A 13,519-nucleotide genomic window follows, 5' to 3' on the forward strand; every position below is an offset into this window, starting at 1 on the left:
ATATCCTTTGCCCCATTTTATTTATTTGCTTGTTTGTTTTTTGAGTTGGAGTCTCACTCTTGTTGCCCATGCTGGAGCGCAGTGGTACACTCATGGCCACTGCAGCTTCAACCTGCTGGGCTCAGGCGATTCTTCTGCCTCAGTCTTCCAAGTAGCTGGAACTACAGATGTATATACCACCTTGTCTAGCTAGATTTTGTGATTTATTGTAAAGATGAGGTCTTACCAAGTTGCCCAGGTTGGTCAGGCAATCCTCTCGCCCTGACCTCAGCCAATTCTCTCGCCTTGGCCTCAGACAGTCCTCTTGCCTTGGCCTCCCAAAGTGCTGGGATTACATGCTGAGCCACCATGCCCAACTACCCTATTTTAAAATCTGATTTTTTTTTTTTTTGCTATTGAGTTTGAAGATAAAGGTATTTGTTTCACATAATACACATATACACACAAAAATTCATAAAAAAGGAAAAAATACTCATTGCAATTACAGTTCTCATTTCTACATAGCTGGTGCAGGTTCAAAATCCAAAATCCCCAAATCTGAAATGCTCCAAAACCAGAAACTTTTTGAGTCCTGACATGACACTCAAATAAAATGTTCATTGAAGAATTTTGGATTTGAGATGTCCAATTGTCAATATAATGCAAATATTCCAAAATCTGAAACTATTCTGAATTAGGATAAGGTATACTCAATTTGTATTTGTAACTACCTTCTGCTAGCCATTCCATATTCCCCTTGCCCTTGGCAAGCACCACAGCTAGCCAGGGTTCTTTACCTGGCAGAGTGACCCAAATCTTCATTCCTTTAGGGTCTGGGCTACCAGCAGTCTGGTCTGAAGTGGGTTGTTGCAGTTTTCCATTGACTTTAATCACAGGGCACCGTAATACTAAGAAACACCCCAAAAGATCTCCTGTATTCCAGCCATATTCTTCCTTACCTTCATTGTGGAATAGCAGTTCAATTTCCTCTTGGTAGTCATGGGAACACAATTGCTCTTATCTTTGTCTGTTGATTCAGAGGCATGAGGAACCCAGACTGACCAGGTAGCAGTCTTGACTTCCAGTTCAATGGAATCATTGTCATGTCTTCTGATGGAAGCATTCCTTCCTGTGGAACTAAGACTTCTAGACCATCAGAGCATTGACAGGAAGCAAAAATGTTGCTAGTGGATCACTAAGTGTAAGTGTGAGTGGTACAGTCCCATTTCTGCCTCCTTGATTCCTGGACTTGTGAATCCTAGCTATTTGGGAGACAGCACCATGTATTGGATGATGATTCAGAATATCTATATCCTTGTGAAAAACCTTGTCCAAGCCCTACAAAATTCTGTCTTATCTAGCACTGTAACTGAGTTTTCTTCTTTTTTTTTTTGAGTTGGAGTCTCACTCTGTCGCCCAGATTGGAGTGCAGTGGCTGCTCCCGGCCACTGCAGCCTTGACCTGCTGGGCTCTGGCAATCCTTCCGCCTCAGCCTTCCGGGTAGCCGGAATTACAGGCATGCACTACCACGCCTGGCTGACTTTTTGATTTATTGTAGAGATGAGGTCTCGCTGCCCAGGTGGGTCTCGAACCCGCGGGCTCAGACAATCCACTCACCTCAGCCTCCCAAAGGCGCAGGATTACAGGCTGAGCCACCGAGCCCGGCGTAACTGAGTTTTCAAAAGGCCATTCCACCATTTTAGTAAGTGAACTGTTCAGGATGGTGGGGGAACATGGTAAGACCAGTGAATTCCATCCAATGGATCCCCTGCTATACTTCATTTTTTGTGAAGTAAATGTCTTGATCAAAAGCAATGCTGTGTGGAATACCATGACAGTGGATAAGGCATTCTCTAAATCTGTAGATGGTGGTCTTAGAGGAAGCACTGCATTTAGGGAAGGCATTTCTGTATCTAGAGTAAGTATGTATTCTAATAAGAAAAGAAAACACTGCCCTTCCTGTGACAGAAGTGATCCAATGTAATCAGCCTGCCAGGTAGTTGATTGATTACCTGAGGAATGGCGCCATATGGGGGACATAGTGTTAATTTTTGCTGTTGATGAACTAGGCACTCAGCAGTAGCTGTAACCAGGTCAGCCATGGTGGGCAGAAGTCCATGTTGCTAAGCCCCTGCATAAACTCCATCCCCGCCACTACGGCTGCCTTGTTTGCGAGCCCAATGGACAATGATAGAAGTGGTCAGGAAAGAGGCTGACTGGTATCCACAGAACGTCCTGTCCACTCAGGAAGCATTCACATAGAACACAAATATCTTCACAATTTTTGCCTATTTAGAGAGGTTTACTACTTGTACCTCTTTCCCAGACTTCCTTGTCACCAGTGTTCCCAGTCATGTTGCTTTCAAGTCCTTGACCATCCAGTCAAAGCATTGACCGCAGCTCATGAATCAGTATGTAATTGTACATCTGGTTATTTCTCCTTCCAAGCAAAGTGAACAACCAGGCATGCTGTTCAAAATCCTACAGACTGGGAGAATTTTCTTTTAATACTGTCCTTCAAAGGATATTCACAAAAGGGCCAAAAGTAGTGCTGGGGTCCACTTTAGGGGGATGACTACGTATCATGTAGAACCTACTCTGACTGAGTTTTTCTTTGTCAACTGATCATAGTGAACTCTTCATGCAGGAGCTGGTGCAGGATGGGTAAGAGAAGGTAGTATATTAATTGCTGGAATGTAGACCATGCATTTGGACCACTTCTTTGAGTAACTTACTTGTGCATAGCCTGCTTGGGTCTGATCTCATGTATACCACTTCCATTTGATGATGAAGAGCTGCTGTGCATGCTCAACTTATGGCCTGGAGGGCCGGATAACACCTGATTCATGATGGCCACCTCGGGTCACATGGTGACTTCATGGCTCATGGGTAAGCCTTCAGTCCCTACTAAGGTCCAGCAGTGAGCCAAAAGCTGTTTCTCAGAAAGAATGATTATTTGCAGAGCATGGCTTATCTGCAGAGGAATGCAGGATTTTGCTCCAAAATTCTAAGGGTCAGCACTGTGGTTCACCTCTCTGAGTCTGTCCAGGACACTGGCACTTAAAGCACCAGTGGGTCTGCTTGGTCATATGGTGGAAGTGGCAGTGCAGTTTGCATAGCAGTCTAGACTTGCTACAGACCCTTTCCTTGTTTTGGGACCCGCACCACTGGACTCCTGGAAATTTCATGGAGGTAGAAGGCCCTTGAACTTTTGTGAGAGTTATTTCTTCTGACTCCCAAATGTCCTACCAGTGGATCTAGTGTAGTTGCTATTTCTTGCTTGATAGGTCTAATCAGCATGTGATGGACCAGTGTGATGCCTTATGGAAGGAAAAGGTGATCAAGATCCTGAACCTTTTTTTTTTGAATCAGGATCTCATTGTGCCTCCCAGGCTGGAGTGCAATGGCATGATCATGGCTCACTGCAGCCTCGACCTCCTGGGCCCAGGCAATCCTTCTATCTTGGTCTCCCGAGTAGCTGGGACTATAGGCGCATGCCACTATGCCCGGCTTATTTTTTATTTTTTAATTTTTGTAGAGACGCAGTCTCCCTATAGTACCTAGGTTAGTCTCTAACTCCTGGGCTTAAGCAGTCCTCTCGCCTCGGCCTTCCAAAGTGGCGGGGTTACAGGCATGAGCCACTGCACCCTGGCCTGAAAACTAAATTATGGCACAGGACTAGAGAGGTGATATAACTCTGATGTAGGGCTGTAAAAGTACATTATTTGCCTTGCCAATTAAAAGCAAAATACTTCTGTTGGCTTCTACTAAGAGCTGTGAAGAAAAGATCTTTTTCCAGATAAACAGCTGTATCCCAGGTACCAGGTATGTTAATTTGCTCACGCAATGAAGCCACATCTTGTATAGAAGCTGCAAATGGAATTACTAACCCAGTTAAGCTTATGATTATCCACTGTCATTCTCCAAGATCTACCTAGTTTCAGTACAGGCCACATAGATTAATTGGATGGGGATGTGGTGGGAATCATCACCTCTGTATCTTTCAAGTCTTCCCAGGGCGGTGCTCATCTCTGCAATCCCAGCAGGAGGCATTGTTTTTGGTTCATTATTTTCCTAGGTAGAGACCTTTTGCAGAGGGACCTATGGCCTTTTACCAGGGTGACTGTATACTTGGAAAAAGGAAATAAGAAAACCTTTCAGGAATTACTTAACATCAGGTCTGAATTGACACTAATTCCAGGAGACCCCAAATGTCACTGTGACCCTTCAGTCATAGTAAGGGGCTCTGGGGATCTGGCTGATGAATGATTTTTTTAGTTCATCTAAAAGGTTCATCATATAGTGGGTTCAGTGGACTCCTCATCCTGTAGTTGTTTCCCCAGCTCTGGAATTCATAACTGGAATACACATACTCAGCAGCTGGCAAATCCTTTGCATTGGCTCCCTGACCTATGAAGTGAGGGTTATTACAATGGGAAAGGCCAAGTGGGAGCCATTAGAACTACCTCTACCTAGGAAAGTGAAATTGGAAAATCTACCTGCACTGGGGGTAATCGGGTCCCAGGGTGGCAGGAGCCAAGTAGCGGCACTTAGTCACCAAAAGCAAGGTGGGCATAGTTACTTGGCACCTCAGTTTTCAAGCCTGCTGGGACTTGAATCTAGTTAACAGTCTATAAGGAAAGATGGTTGTTGGAGGCAGGTCCTGAAAAAAGTTAGCAATATCTTACAAGGCAGTTACCCCAGGGAAGGCAATTACAGTTTCCTCAAAGCAGAGTTAATCTCCTCAGACATGGGTGGAAAGGCCATTTCTCCTGGTAGAGAGGGCTCATTGGAATTCAGAGGTTCAGTGTGCCCATCTTCATCATGATCTTATGTCCCCAAACCAGTTTTCAGAATCCCATTCTTTCCCAATCAATGCCCTCACTTTAACAGCAGATGCTCTCCAAGACTGGGAATTAATTTGCATTGTAATTCAGTCACTCACAGGATGAAGACTTTGGATTTGGTTTTCTGCAATCTCAGCTCTGAGGCAGTAAGAGACAAGGGTTTCTTTCCAGGAAGGCAGAGAAACTGTCAAGTTATTTGTGCTGTGCCTGGGCTAGGCACTCAAATCCCTTCCCTCCCCCCCAACTTTGTTTAGCCCAATTAGGAGCATCTGGCCGATCTCATTATGCTCATTTGTTTGATAAAAAAGTTCTATATTATTAAATACACGGTCAACCAGAACCTTGCCTAGTATAACCTTGTCTATTGATTAGAAGTACAGAAGAGTGATATTTTTGTGTGTTGCTATTGCTATATCATACTATGGACTATCAGTTCTCTCTTCACTATTGGGTGGAAATAGAGTCATCAATGCCTTCAAGAATCAATTTCAAAAACCCCAAAACTAATTCAGGGAGCTTATTCTTAAGATTCTGTTCCCTTAGAAATACTTCTTTTGGTCCCAAAATCTGTATTTGTCAGGTTTCTCTAGAGCAACAAACCAATAGGATGAATGTACATGTATTAATATTGCATATATATATATATATATATATATATATATATATATATATATATATATATATAATTTGTGCATGTGTGTGGTGAGAGTGAGGAGAGAGAGAGAATTTATTTTAAGGAATTGACTCACAGTTTCTGGAGACTCAGGAAAGAGGTCATTTTGCAACTCTATTCTGAAGGTAATCTGGAGACAGAATTCTCTGTTCTTTAAGGCACATCATCTTTTTCTTCAAGGCCTTCAGCTGACTGGATGAGACCCAACCTTGTGAGGCAGGGCCATCTGCTTACCTAACGTCTATCGATTTAATGTAAATGTTATCTAAAAAATACCTTCACAGCAACATCTACACTGGTATTTAACCAAACATCTGGGCACTGTAGTCTAGCTGAGTTAACACAAAATTAAGTGTCACAGAGCCCAAGAACATTTCAGAAATGAGCCACTAGGTGGGGACTTTACTCCCTGCCCATGGGCCAGGTGAGACCATGGGCCATGAGAGAAGACTGGAGGAGACTGCAGTAGGAGATCTGAGTCCTTGTCCTGCAGTCTGCCGACAGCCGGGGGAGTGGCTTAAGCACATTTCTCCTATTTAGTTTATTGTAAGATGGGGTGCTTCATACTCTGTCAATGATTCTCTAGCCCCTCTCTGGATTTGTAGCTCTATGACATCAAGGGATACAGTTATCCCTGGGAATTCATGGGATATCGGTATCCAGTTCTTAAGATGTAAAACCTATCAGCTGAAGAAGTTAGTTGGGTCATTTCCACGGCTTAGCCCTCCCAAAAGTAGGGTTCCTACAGTGCAAATGGGAGTGATGCTGAGCAACTCCAACCCGGTAGGAGTTTAGCTGCACAGAGACTGGTAGAAACCTGATCCAGTGGGAAGGGAACAGAGACGGGAATGGCCAGAATCTGTTCTCTCCATCCACACATATTTATTTAGCTAAACCTGATGGTAACAGCTTGAGGAATAGGAATGTGAGGTACCTTTTCTATCTATTTCCAATATTGCCTACATAAATTTTTCTATGACTACTCGACTATACTAGACCTTGAGAAAATAGATGTAAAGAGAGGAGGACAGAGAAAAATAGGGACAGTAGTAGGCTGATCTGGACTGGGATGGCTTACACTCGATCTCCAGTGGGATGTGCAATTAATGTGGTTCTTCCAATAAGCCACACCCCCATCAGCTGGCCCCTCCTTCCTCCTCCTACAAGTGCCCATTACTGTATGTGAGAAGCATCCCCAAAGCCCTCACCCACACCTGCCAATGAAATTAACTGACCATGAAATTAACTGACCGTGAAATTAACTGATCAGCAACAAAAACTAGCAGTTAATGGATGCCTGATATGATAGGCATTATCCCCATCTCTTTTGGTATTATCTTATTCAGCCCTCACAACAATCTTATCAAATATCTGCCAGTATCACTCTCACTTAAGGAAGGAGAAACCGAGGCTTAGAGTAACTGAGTGACTTGTTTCGGGTTCCAGATCCTCTAAGTGGTAGAACAGGAACTTGCGTTTGGGTCTGTCTGGCTCCACCCTGATGCTGTGATCCAGGACACAGTTCTCCTCCTTCCCTGCTACCCTGCTGCTTTGGTTCTGATGGAATTCTTTCCTTCCAGTCTGCCAGTGTTCAGCCCTTGGATCCTACCAGACGCCCTGCAGTCCAGTGACTGGACAGTGTGAATGCCGGCCAGGGATTACAGGACAGCGGTGTGACAGGTGTCTCTCAGGAGCCTATGATTTCCCCCACTGTCAAGGTAGGGAAGCCAGTGGATTGCTGGAGGACTGATTCTTCTCTGCAGTGTGTATAGCCAGCCTCTCAGAGAAGCCTGCAAGCCCCATACTGACCCACCACTGATTACTCCTACACATTTGTCTGATCTCTCCCCAGTTCAAATCCATTATAAGCACATATTTCAGGCCAAGTACAGTGGTTCACATCTGCAATCCCTGCTCTTTGGGAGTTCGAGGTGAGAGTATTGCTTGAGCCCAGGCATTCGAGATCAGCCTAGGCAACAGCAAGACCTCGCCTCTATTTTATATATTTTAAAAAATCTTTTCAAAAATTAAAAAAAACCAAACAGATATGTACTCTCAAAAAAAAAAAAAATCCAATTTTTTTCCTAACTAAAAAGAATGAAAATTCCCATGTGTTATAAGTTTAGGTTTCTCAGTTCACATGTCAACTGTGGGTAGCAGTGCAACACAGGTGACTCCTTTGAGTTAAATGGAACATTCGCTGTCCCCTGTCTCAGGGCGTCGTGCCTTCTTCTCTTGTTACTGAATTGCAGTGCTAATGCTGGCCATCCCATAATCTTTCAAAGAGGTCCCCTTCCTGGCAAGCTGAGCAGGATGTTTGCTGTGTTTCAGTCCTTCTCACTGCCCACGTCTGGCCTCCTGGGGGACTGTGTCAACATCATACTTCAACCCAGGTGTTAGTGCAAAAGAGGTGGGGGGAGCTGGAGTCTACACAGCTTGGAGACAGTGAGCTAAGAAAGAGGTGAAAACCAAACCTGCAACAAAGAAGTGCCGTTGGTATTCAAGACTCCACTGACATGAGTGCTAGAATCAGCGTGTTCTGTGGCAGAGGAGACAGAAATGAATTGCCAGCAAATCTCCCAGAGCTCCTTGGTGAGTGCAGCCAGGGGCAGGCCAGCAGCTCCTGACCACTGATTTCAGAGGACTCTTGCTCCATAGAGAAGCGGTATTTGTGGAAGGTTGAGCTAGACTTGCCGTCAGGAGAAAGTAGTTCTCCATCCCCTCCCTGTCCCTGACCATGCTGCAATCCTGTAGACCTAGTGTCCAGAGCCATCTGAAACGGCTGCAGTGCAGACCGTTTCCCAGAACCTTGCTAACCACAATCCTCCAGCGACCAGTTTTCCTGAGGGTAGAAATTGCAACCAGCAGTCAGAGGGGACTGCTTCCCTTTGAGAAGGCCTGGAGGCCCCCAGAATTTGAAGGCGTCTTGGGGTGGGTCTGCTGGTCTCCATGGGCATAAGGAACAGAGGGAAATTCTGTGGTGCCAGGTAGTAAGGCTGAGAACCACAGCCACCCAGGCCTAAATGGTAACATTTGTGTTCTGGGGAAGAACCCAAGGCTGGGCCTGGGTAGGCTGGGAAAGAGTGGGAGGGTTGTGTTGAATATTGTAGAAAAATGCAGGGGACAGAAGAAAAATTTGTAGGAAAACAAGACCCTATTATGGATTTATTTAAATTATTTGAAAAGCCAGGCTCAGAACAGACTTATAGGTAACTAACTTTTTTTGTTCAAATGCTGTATAATAGTAATATTGAAACATTGCAAAATCCCAATTTATTGAAGACAGATTATATTAAACTAGCAGTGCTAGACTGATTAAGTCAGGAAAGCAAACTAATTGATTTTATAAATAACTTTAGTACAGGTGGGAATAAGGGAGTTGTGGTAATTAAAGAATTAACTCTTGGTGAACTAAAAAATGTACTTACAAATTCTTAAAGGCCAATTTAAAAAATTTCTTGGTACAATATTGCCCTCTTCTGGACTATACTAAACAATACTCCACATTTTAGAATCTGTTATATAATCTCCTGCATCATCAATAAAATTTTATTAGCAGGCAGGGAACAGGATTGTTCAGTAGCAGAAGAGGCAATTCTGGTATTAAGAGTAAAAAACATCTGTTAGGATGCTTAACCATGAGTTGCACACAAATTCTTTGCTGCTTATCTATCAAAAAATATAAATATAGATGCCCTATTTTAACAATAAGCAAAATGTTTAAAATGTGGAACATCAATACAAGCAAAGAGAAAACCAAACAACACGCTACAAAATAATTTAAACATTTCTAAATCATATACAGGTTCCAGCAGTGCCTGTGACCCAGCTGGTACCCTCGACTTCAGTTTGGTAAGTAGAGGGTTATAAAAGGGTTACAATTCTTTCTACCTGTATTATTCTGATGTGTATTAACAACTGACAGTGTGGAAGTTTCCTGAAATTAAAAGTAAATTAAAGTAGAACCCTAGGCCAAATTGCTTAAAGAGGTCACTCTTTTTCAAAGTGCATATATGTTTTTGTGATTTTTCTTCCCCTAAAAACACAAAATAATAAGGTTTACATAAACGTTTTATTCCAGAGTCCTAGAGTTTAACTCTTCCTGTAGGCAATTCTGAAGGTGTTGCCACCACAGACGTAGCATGTAAGTCTGACAAGCAAAATTCTCATACAATTGAGAAAATTCACACTCAAGGATACATTAAGTAAAGTTGGCTGTGTACAAAATAATTGCAATTTATTTTATCTTATTCTAAGCACAGTACTTCGAGATCCTGAACACTTTTCCAAGACCTTTAGAAATTATCTATCATCTTGGCCTCAGAGCCTAGAGATACTGACCTCCAGAAACTGGAAAGACAGAGTAAAGGAGATTCTGCCGTCTTTACTGTGAGGCTTAACGAGATTGAAACATGGCAGCAAATCTTGCATATTACAAAAGTACTCTCAGATCAACATAACTCTAGACTGACTCTCAATGTGTTAAATATTCAGATATTTTTCCATTTAATGTATAGTCCAGGCTGTAACAGCATCAGTAGACACAGACAATGTTATAAATAAGAGTGATAGTTAGCCGGGCTCGGTGGCTCAGCCTGTAATCCCGCGCCTTGGGAGGCTGAGGTGAGTGGATTGCCTGAGCCCGCGGGTTCAAGACCCGCCTGGGCAACTTGGTGAGACCTCATCTCTACAATAAATCAAAAAATTAGCCGGACGTGGTAGTGTGCGCCTGTAGTTCCAGCTACTTGGAAGGCTGAGGCGGAAGGATCGCTGGAGCCCAGCAGGTCGAGGCTGTGGTGGCCGGGAGTGGCCACTGCACTCCACTCTGGGTGACAGAGTGAGACTCCAACTCAAAAAAAAAAAAAAAGAGTGATAGTTCAATTTTCTCTTTCTCTATATTTTCCAATTTCTTTTTCATCACAAATGTGGATTCTGATTCAAATAAATGAATAAAAAAATTTGAAGACTGTTGAAATTAGCCCAGTATTGTATTCCTTCTGGATACACTTAATTACTTTTCATGCCCAAAATAGATTTCTGTGCAAGCTTTTGCTCAGATCACAAGTTTGAAAACATGTCTTAATTCCAAGATGTCAAAAGTTAGTTTGGTTTTTGTTCAAAGGGGTATTGCCAATGCAAGCTTCATGTTGAAAATCCTACTTGTAGCATCTGCAAACCATTATATTGGAATCTGGCAAAGGAAAACCCCAATGGATGTTCAGGTAAGCTTTCTTAAATGCCATAAAAATTTGCTATATTATATCTTCCTTTTAATTTTCATTGTCTCAGTGACTAAGCCCACAAAAGAGCTATTTGTTGAGTCCGTTCTATTTGACTGAAATTCTGTATAATGTTTCAATGTTTTCCCCTTAAGTTTTGGCAGAATTTCTGTCACTTCCAAAGTCTCAGCAAGGGATTTATATCCTGTTTCCATATGTATTTTGGTGTCTGAGACAGCAGCTACTTGATAAATGGTTTTTACCTCCTTGTTTTTATGCTTCACTCTTTCTGGTTTAATTTTATTTTAATCTTATGCTTATATTGAAGCTAGGATAAGAACTTAAAAACAACAAGTTAAAGGTATAAACAGAGTGAATATCCTTGAATAGAATATATTTTTCCTGCAAGCATATCAGTAGTGACCTTGACATTAGAATCATTTTTAAACTTCATGATGTTGCAGCTTGTGTCTTGGAGTAGCCATAAACTAGCTATTACTTTTTGTAGATGGATAGTATTGATTGATCTGTTCTGCCAACCCCAGAAAGCAATCCAATTTTAGGCCTCCAATTTTCAGTGATGGAAACCGAGATTCTGCTGGAGGGTGCTGGAAAGACTGACTGCACATGTCAGATTGCAGGAGTGTAATGTTCCCAGAACCGAGAACTGTCTTTTATGTCACCCTTGGTTCAAAGACGCTTTCTTTTCTCCCCAGAATGCCTGTGCCATGCAGCGGGAACAGTGAGTGGAATTGGAGAGTGTGGGCAGGTAATGTGGGCCGAGTTTTTCATGTGATGACAGCAGAGTGTTATAGCAACTGATTGTGGAGGTTCTGGGGGAATGTGCTAGTACCTGCTCATGGTACAGTACACAGTAATCTTTCCCACTGCTTCCTTTTGTACAATGAGCCAGTTTTCAGTCTTAAAGATTAGCAAATTCCGTGATTGTATCAAATTTTGTCATCTAGTTCTTTGTTCTGCAGGGAGATGGTGACTGTCACTGCAAGTCCCATGTGAATGGCGATTCCTGTGACACCTGCGAAGATGGATATTTTGCTTTGGAAAAAAGCAATTACTTTGGGTGTCAAGGTAAATACATTCAGTGGGTCCTGAGCAAAGCACAGTGTTGATGGCCAGAGATGGTCAGAATAACCTTTCTCTGTGTTCGTTGGCTTCATGCAGACTTTCTGATGGGATGGCACTGAGACATTCCGTCCGGGGGATGTGGCCAAGCATTACATTGACACTAGTTAACAATTGCAAACGAGGCTGCTTCCCCTTCTCGTCTCCTAGCACACTGTTGGTTTAATTGTAAAAAAACAAAATTGCGATAACTTTATTTTAGAGGATATAATAAATATAACTTATTTTAAAAGATATATATTATATTATCATACAAAATATAATATTTTGTATTATCAAAAAAGCTAGCACTAGATTTTTACAGAGAGTGTTGCGTGAAATAGTGAAGTTGCGGGAACAGTGGCTCCACAAGGCTACTCTTGAACCTCTCTCACGGCCTCTCCCTTGCATTCATTGTTGACAATAGCACTGTTTCTTTTTCTGAGTCGGGGTCTCACTCTGTCACCCAGGCTAGGGTACAGTGGTGCGATCACAGCTCACCACAGCCTCTATCTCTTGGGCTCAGGTGATCCTTCTGCCTTAGCCTCCCAAACTGCAGAGACTACAGGCACGCACCACCACACCTGACTAATTTTTGTATTTTTTTTTGTAGAGACTAGGTTTCGCTGTGTTGCCTAGCCTGGTCTCCAACTGCTGGTGTCCTACAGTCCTCCTGCCTTGGCCTCCCAAAGTGCTGGGATTACAGGTGTGAGCCACCATGCCCAGCCTACATATCATGTTTAGCTCCTGGGTTCCTGTCACTTTTGCACTGGAAAACAGCATTCAAGCTGGCCTACAGTAGTGCACCTCCAATTTAGAAGCCGATTTGTGGAGAAACATGCTATTTGAGTATGGAGGGTACCTATGTGTTTCAAAACCCTGTGAGATATAAGATGTGGCAGAAAAAGAAGGCAGATGCTGGAACATTGGGATTATTCGTTTTTTGGTAGAGAGGAGGAAAACATTAAAGGTGGAGATGGTTTGATGGGTAATCGCTGCTGTTTCCTGACTTTTAGGGTGTCAGTGTGACATTGGTGGAGCGCTCTCCTCCATGTGCAGTGGGACCTCTGGAGTGTGCCAGTGCCGAGAGCATGTCGTGGGAAAGTCGTGCCAGCGGTGAGTCTCGGGAAGCTTCTTCCTATGCTCATGTTGTGGAAGATGATCTTAGGCATTCCTGCCTGTGCTTCAAGTCTGGTGAAGAGAGAGGCGGTCCTGAGGATCCAGGGAAGTGAAGCTGTCCTTTGTAATTTGCAATCTGGACATTTTTGTGTGAGTTGATTAAAATAGGCGGTGGCGTTGCCCATAAAGCCTGTTCTGCTGTGTAGGCCATAGACCAACTTAGCTTGAAAGTTCTTCCAGATGCAAAAAGCCAGGTGGGCGAGACGAGAGCTGGAAGCATGAGGCGGGTTCACATGGCCCAGCCTACATGTGCAGGTCAGAGTGTGAGGAGCCAGCAGATAGGCCAGCACTAGAGAGAGAGGGAGTAAGAGAGGGCGGCTCCACACGCCCAACTGCTTGAGCCAATAAGAGAGGGAATAAGAGGGGGCGGCGCCACACACCCAGGTGTCTGGGCCAATAAGAGAGGGAATAAGAAGAGGTGGCTCCACATGCCCAAGAGCCTGGGCCAATAAAAGAGGGACTCGGGAGTGAAGGCGTGAGGGAGTGGAGAGGCCAAGGGT

General features: G+C 43.4%; 1 protein-coding gene across 1 annotated transcript in view; it reads left to right on the top strand.

Annotated features, from left to right (window-relative positions):
• LOC103261307 (laminin subunit alpha-3) overlaps positions 1–13,519 on the top strand; it is a gene marked incomplete at both ends in the record, with an annotated part of 202,142 nt that overhangs the window by 82,264 nt on the left and 106,359 nt on the right. Inside the window, 6 exons of the mRNA XM_021712821.1 lie at positions 7,080–7,217; positions 9,305–9,351; positions 10,622–10,721; positions 11,435–11,487; positions 11,702–11,807; positions 12,857–12,956. Coding sequence (XP_021568496.1) covers positions 7,080–7,217; positions 9,305–9,351; positions 10,622–10,721; positions 11,435–11,487; positions 11,702–11,807; positions 12,857–12,956 — 544 coding nt within the window. The remainder of the gene's footprint in view (positions 1–7,079; positions 7,218–9,304; positions 9,352–10,621; positions 10,722–11,434; positions 11,488–11,701; positions 11,808–12,856; positions 12,957–13,519) is intronic.

The sequence above is a fragment of the Carlito syrichta genome, unplaced genomic scaffold, assembly GCF_000164805.1.
Source record: "Carlito syrichta isolate Samal-C Ts95f unplaced genomic scaffold, Tarsius_syrichta-2.0.1 Scaffold303658, whole genome shotgun sequence".
In the NCBI taxonomy this organism is placed as follows: Eukaryota; Metazoa; Chordata; class Mammalia; order Primates; family Tarsiidae; genus Carlito; species Carlito syrichta.